The 7,500-nt window shown below is 38.3% G+C and overlaps 1 protein-coding gene across 1 annotated transcript in view; it reads right to left on the bottom strand.

Annotated features, from left to right (window-relative positions):
• Nucleotides 1–7,500, bottom strand: part of LOC138007040 (cytoplasmic polyadenylation element-binding protein 2-like) — a 21,555-nt gene that overhangs the window by 1,035 nt on the left and 13,020 nt on the right. The window contains exons 7-9 of the mRNA XM_068853716.1: nt 6,641–6,842; nt 5,626–5,720; nt 1–4,910 (exon numbers count right to left, since the gene is read on the bottom strand). The exon at nt 1–4,910 is cut by the window's left edge and continues 1,035 nt beyond it. Coding sequence (XP_068709817.1) covers nt 4,686–4,910; nt 5,626–5,720; nt 6,641–6,842 — 522 coding nt within the window. The 3' untranslated portion in view covers nt 1–4,685. The remainder of the gene's footprint in view (nt 4,911–5,625; nt 5,721–6,640; nt 6,843–7,500) is intronic.

Here is a 7,500-nt window from a genome sequence, read left to right as displayed (position 1 = left end):
ACAAATCTTGCAACTGAAACGATTAATTTCTATTTTATGGGTTATTTGGACAACACATCTTTCACTTGTCTTGCGTGACAACCCACACATACTCACTTTTCGTCGTCATCCATTATTCTGTTGACGCGCAAACAACAAAAGGAATTTCTGACTTTCCATCTACCGTCCTTTGTTTGCAAGAAGCTTGAGTACCCCAATCATAGTTAATAGAGGGGACTGGTTTTGAAGGTCGGCAAACATCATAGCAGCAAACAAAAATGCCAAGGTTTAGGTTGGAAAGTCCACGACCATGCACAATCTTTTGTTTTGCACTCATACACTATCAGCGAATTACGTAACCAAGACGTTTCTATTGGTTAGTTCCTCAGTACGGAGTAAACGACTATTGTGTTTTGTGCACGGTCAAGGCCAAAAAAGAAGAACAAAAACCTACAACAAAGAAATTTGTCGGGTTTCGCAACCATTCCCCTCTATTAACTATGCCCTAATAGACGACTGAAAAAGGTACGTTTTCTACTTTGGTTACCTTTTTAGGGTTTCAGGTGACTTGATGATAATGCATAATAATAAATGGCCCTACAGTTATGGGTATCCATACCCGCCAAAATTCAAATTTGTTGCTCTTAAAGCCAAACCTTCAATTCAGACATTCTATTGTGCAATTTAAGATCGCAATTGTAAATTCAAACATTAAATTTTTCAATTCAAATATTCAATCCGTCAATCTCCCAATTGAATGTTTGATTTGACGAATTGAATGTCTGCATTGCCCAATTGAATGTTGAATTGACAAAAGAACAAAGCTAACATAACAATACCTAATCAACAAAGCCTAATCAGAATAACAATGGTTCTTTTGTCATCCGCCATTTTGGCCCGGTGTATGAAAGTCTACCCAATATTTGGGTTTAAGAAAAACAAGTTTGAATTTTGGCGGGGATAAATACCCATATACAGTGGCCACTAAAGCTTGTTTGCCTTGGCAAGGTTCTTTGATTATGCTACAACTTCAACACAACCGCGGCAGTCCGCGACTTAGCGACCTCGGATCCAGTTCACCGCATGCCATTTTGCTCAGAACAATTGATTGCAAATAAAAGTCAAAATGAACAGCCAGGTATTCTGTTAATATTTAAACAAAATATATCTGATTCTTTTAGCTTGTAGTGATGCCAAAGCTTGTCTTTTGTCCAACAACGCGTAGAAACGCCTGAATAATATTCTCTGCGAAAGGGAGGTGGCTATGGATCACTCATAGTTTAATCATCTTCCTCACCATCATTCCAGTTATTACTGCAAGTGCTCTTAATAAAGCTCGCTGTTTTTAGATAGACTTAACCGAGACTTTACAAGTGTCCGAAAGTGTTTGTGCGGGAAAGTAAAGAATTATGTCAATTGGTTAAGTAGTTTTGTTGATTTTTTGCCTTTTGTTCACTAAAGGAAAAGATATGAAATTATGTAATGTTGAAGGAGAAAATTAAGGATCCACTCTAGACAAGGCATTCCAATGAAATGATTTTGGTTATTTTGTTAATTATTAAAAACATATATCTTTGGCTCTTTTCTTTTCGTGATTTAATTACAGCGAATCCCCATCAGGCGTCCGAGTTGTTCAAAAGGTGGATAGCGCTATTCACCGGATAAATCACTATTCATTGAATAGAGCAATTGGTTTCGCCATGTGACTTCTCTACCGGATAGTGATTTATCCGGTTGATAGCGCTATCCAACGTTTGAACGACTGCGACCAGAAATAAAGTGTTATTTACAAAGTGCGCTGATTAAGTCTTAACATCATTAACATTTAATGCATTATTTTTGATTCGATACAATAAACATAATGAGCTGTGGAAATACAAGCAGAAGTTAAACGAAAACGGTGATATTTCCTAAATACATCATGATTTGCTATTGTCCCAGTTTACTGTTGCTGTTTTACTGATTCTCCAGAGGTTTCTCTTATTTCTTTTTACATTAAAGGTTGCCAAATTTAATCATCGAGTCTTAGCACCGACACCGCGTACGAAGTCGAGTTAAAGCTATCACTAAGGGTGCAAGTATACGTTTTCCGTGCTGACCATGCGCATTAGGCTGGTGCACGTAATATGAAAAAAGGAGGTGAACCCATGTAAATCAAGAGTACATGTGACATTTTTCGAAAAAAAGATTCACGTATTTTATTGACTGGCCTCGACGAAATAGTCCTCCACACTAGTTACGAGTTTGTGGACTTACCTCCACGCAGAATAACTTGTAAGGATGTGGTAGTTTAGCACTTAGACACGTGAATGCGACGTGGCGCAAAATGGAGCTTGTACTCGATGTCGTGGCTAAAACTTTCTCAAAGAGTGGCACCGAGCTCCGATGTGCTTCGTATTCACTAATAAACAATACCCTTGGGTCATTACTGTTACAGAAGGTCATCTTTACCTCAAATCCCAACAGACGAAGCCAAGGCCATAACTTTAAACTTTCATGAATAATGCTCATGAGCAATTTTTATAAATGCATAAATAAAGTGAAAAAAATATTACACCTTTGTATGGAGTCGAAACAATTTGTAACTCGTATTGAAAACAGGTTACGATTCGGAGTCCTTGTTTGCGTAGCAGATAACGGGGTGGGGGAGGGGGTTTCCATGTTTTGTTAAGAAGAAAATTTTGAAATGTTACAAAAAGGCATTGAAAATGCTCGAAAATGATATTAAATCTCGTGAATGGTATTTGAAAATTGCATCTGGACGAAAATTCCTTACTCAAGCGATAATTCTTGGCCAAAACTTTATGAAAATGTTTCCTGTACTTCACTATACGATTACAGTTTACACACAAAAATTGAGAATTCGCCTTCCTTTCCCTCCCTCCGACATTTTTTTTACACTTAGGGGGGAGTGAGGGGAAGGGAAGATTATTACAATATTGATCATGTTTCCTTCAAAGGTTCCACAACTAAATTCCCCATGAGCAATTGCTTCCACAATAATTACACTAACAAACATGATTTCCCGTCCCTATGAAAGACTCCTCTATACAATTAAATTTTAGGTGTAGGAAGGCATCTGCAGCAGCCAAATGTCGCTGAAACATAGCGCCTAGATTATATAAATTATGCCGTAAAGCATTTATTTACAACACGAAAAGTAAGAAAGTTCTAATCAAAAACCGTACGGAATGCTCTTAACATTGTCATGATATTATTTGATAGAATAGCACCCATGAAAAGTTAGAAAAATAAATGATTTTCTGGTTCAAAAGCGAAAATTACAAACAAAGCGCACTTTATTGTCTAAAGATATTATCTGCCAAGCAAACAAGCAATCCACGGATTGTAAAAATCGCCGATAATCCACAAACAGATCTATCAATTCCACTAAAACTAAATGCTCTCAAAATTAAACTCGCGACCTATATTATCTGCAGTAAATATAAAATCTATAAAAAGTTCTGACTTCTTAAACAAAAGATAAAGGGAATAGTTTCATTGTCATAAACCAAAGAACGAGACTTTGATTGATTGATTGATTCATCCTCTTCTCAAGTTTGGCATTTGAAAGCCAACGAAGCTAAATGGTTTTCAAAAACCAATATTTATTTCTTAGTAAAGTATATCCCACATTGATTCAAACAACGTGAACAAAATGATTTGCTCAGCGGAGATCCACCACTCAGACCTCACAATGCAACGATACTTTTTCTCATGATTTTTCCATCCTTACAATTAACATTTCATATGAACACATCCTAGGGGCTGTCAGTTTTTTCACTTCCCACCTGGCTGGGTTTTTCCAAAGGCAGTTTTGTTGCCCTTGACTGCACTTGAAAATGTTCTTTGAGTAAAGACCAATTGAGTACACTGCAACCCAGTTATAAACAATTTTACACTCCACAAAATTAATTTCTTAGAGAAAACCATTCTTTTCCGCCACTTTTTAGGTTTCGCTGAAGTTCTATTAAAATTTACTACTCACACTTATTTTTTTCGCTGAAATTCAGATATCTTCATCAGCTTTTATGTACAATTGAAGTAATAATATAAATAATATTTCTTTCATCCCATAAATAACCTCCAGTTGCCCAAAAATTTCGCAATAAATAACTAATTATTCAAACTATTTAATCTACTTGTCTACTAAAAAAATTAAATTTGAAGCTTGATGAAACTGACCATGGATGAAAAGGAAAATGAAATTCATCACTTCTCCAAAACGCTTTAAATTTTTCTATTTACAAGTTTAGTTCCAATAAAATTAACTTCGTTTTACGTGGATCTCATTGAAGAAAAAGAATTATGACAACAAGGACAAGACACCACAATCAGGTATTACTTAGATAAAATCCTCACCCTCCATTACTTATTTGCCGTTCTTAGCAAACAGGTAAGACTACAATCGCAAAGACATCGGGGAGCGAGTTGGGGAGAGGGGCTAAGTTCCGAGGGTCTGGATCCGCCCTGTTTGCAGACAGACTATAAGCCAATCTAAAAATTATTCAGAGGGATTAGGTATTGCATATGATACATTGGTACTAATGATTGTGACAATACAGCGCTTAACTTATTGCAGTCATGACTTAGTTATCAACTACGCTTTATACACAGAATGCGGATGAGCAACTTAGCTTTTCTGTAATTATGCCATCTGTGTTCAATGGAGCAAACCTTTTGGCAATGCGATGTTCTTTCTCTCTTCACCATCGGAATGGAACGGTTCTTGGTCTGTCAGCTCCTTCTTTCACCAGAGGCTTATGGAATTCTCGGCCTGCCCTGGAATGAATGATTGCCCAACATTGTTCACAGTAGTACTGTAGGCATGTAACGTTGGCACAGAAGAACGGCGCGAATTTTCCTGCACATCGTGCACCGTGACACTCGTCACATAATTGGTCGTCCAACACGTAAGGCTTGACTTCAACCTTCATAGAAAAAGTATAACAAATGCTTAGATACAATACAGCTCTTTGCAATCTCCAATTTTTAGGAAAGAGTGCATACCTAAGACTCTTTAGAAGTGGGATCAACTGTTTCTGTGAATCCATTTTGTCGTAGCTAATCGCGGGACCCGTAGTAATCACTGTGCTCTTCTCTCAGATTGCAGAGAATACATTTGCTTGATCGCAGACTAATCGACAAGTTAGTCTAGTTAACGGAAAACCGCAGATAATACAATACATACTTAATTGACCGCTCCCCATAAGGGCTTTTCAGGGCCAATGAAACACAACAAAACGACAGAACAGAACAGCAACAACTGTTAAGAATCCCAACTGGCTGGAGGCAGACCAGTTGGCTATTTACAAGTGCGGCTGGGAAGTTGAACCAGGGACTACCAGCATCAAATTCAACGAGTTGTCAGAGCGGGTCTTGAACCCGGGATCTCCGGATCACAAGGCAAGCGCTCTAACCACTGGGCCACACTGCCGCCTTGATAGGAGAATGCGTCAGCTATACGGACCCTGCTTAGTCATAAGAGAGTTACAGACAGTGTCACCATTTCTCCAACAGCTGTATTTGATGACTGTTATTGCTTTGGCTGTGAAAAGATGAGGCGGTTTCAGCCTCTCGACTCGTAGTAATTTGACTGTAGTCCACGAATGGAATGAACAGTTCCTGTATATTCTAATGACTTACTCTTTTATCAATGTCCCCGTGTTGTAGCTGCACAAATCTGGCGCTAATTGCAGCAATGTAACTTTGTTGGTTGGAAAAAGCCACTCGACCGGCGCCTAAAATGAATTAACGTGTCAGCTGTATAATATACGGCATTAAGCAGGGTGCTAAAGTAGGAGGAAATCTATATATTGGGACTTTGCGTGTTTGGCGTATTTGTTTTCCTTTTTTTTATTCTGGAGAAAAAGCCTTGATTGACGTACCAACTTATTTTTCGAGATGTCTCCTCTATGACAGAGAAATAATGAAACAAAGAAGTGATCATACGGCTACTGATGCATACAGTATGGGCTGGAGATCTCTGTAAAAATTCACGATGCAGGTTTCTACAGACCTCGTACAACAGTATCTTGAGAAATGAATGCCTGATACACTTAGCTAATAGCGGGTCGCGCACGCACAGTACCATTGGTAAGAAAATATAGTAACCTATCTCTGCGAGAAAATTTGGTTTTGGTCACCGTATGACCGTACTTTCCCCATCCTTTTATGCCAATGTAAAACTCTGTGGTGCAACCCGCGTTTTTTGGCGGGAACATATTTAATACTGGACATCCATGTTATCGTTCATTGACACCTGTCAAAACAAGGTATCCTCTGACCAATATTACGTGACCATATCTCGGGCTCAATTTTTTTTTTTAAAGTTGACCACTAACCAGATACTTGGTTTCGATTGGATCGCAGGCTCAAGCCACGTTAATTTATTGTAAGAATAAATAACACGGGAGCTCCGCTTTTCTCCTTGGCTAAACCTATATATTAAATATGTTATACTCAATTTATGGAATGGTCACACTATAAAAGCAGCAAACTGTATCGGAATTTCCAAAGTCAAACAAGTGATTTATTGGTTTCTATAGGCTTTCAAACACATGAAATCATTAATGCATTTTCCAGGCAGCATTAAAAAACTTCCACTATTCATATTTCTGCACGTGTCTCCAAACCTGCTTTGTCACTATTGCGAAGTTACCTTTAGGGTATTTGAGTTCCGGATCCACATCAATACCAGCATAGCAGACTCCTCCATACAGTCGGTCCATAATCATAGCCAATTCTATTGCCCTCAGAGGGCGTGGCACTCCACCCACAAATATAGTTTTCCTTGGGTCCAATGGGTGCGAGCCATCCATCACAAAATCTGAATCATTCAAGTTCCAAGGTCTGATTTGAACCTTGATTCCGGATAGAGAAAACAGTAACATACTTTGAATTTTCTGTGTACTTTAATATGTTCTCAAAATTTGACTTGCTCGATAGTCAATATATGTTTTCTTAGTCGCTGTTTTACCTCCAAGACTATAACGAAAAGAGAGCATTTCAGTTACGATTTTATATCATCGCCGCTATGAATGTTACTTAAGCATTAAGCAAAGAAAAGCCTGATAAATTTAGGCTTGAACGGGCTACAACCATTTCAGCTGCAATACTGGAGCATGCAGTGCTGTACGAATACAGCTATCAAGTTAAGTGGGAGATGATTCTTTTGTGAGTTCGTTATAAGCCGTCCTAGCCTGAATTTTTCAGGCTTCCCTTTCGTTACCGCTTAAGAGACGTTCATAATTGCGATGCTCAAAAGGGAGTGTGACATTTAGCACGTACGTTCCATTGCCATGAAGTTCTGATCATATATGGTAGGTCAACTATTCACAATCAACGGTTCAATGTCTTTTTAGTTTGATATGTAATTCCACTTATTCATCTTTCATGGCAAACAGATTCGAAAGCTCAGGAATGCGGTGATTCAAATAGCTGTTCACCAGAATCGAGCCCTTTTGGGGTATCTCATACCTCTTAGTTTGCTTAAGACTTAAACGCACCAAAATGAGTACA

The sequence above is a fragment of the Montipora foliosa genome, chromosome 6, assembly GCF_036669935.1.
Source record: "Montipora foliosa isolate CH-2021 chromosome 6, ASM3666993v2, whole genome shotgun sequence".
Taxonomy (NCBI): Eukaryota; Metazoa; Cnidaria; class Anthozoa; order Scleractinia; family Acroporidae; genus Montipora; species Montipora foliosa.
The sequence above is the reverse complement of the archived record's forward strand: the minus strand, read 5'-3'. Positions and strand labels throughout refer to the sequence as shown.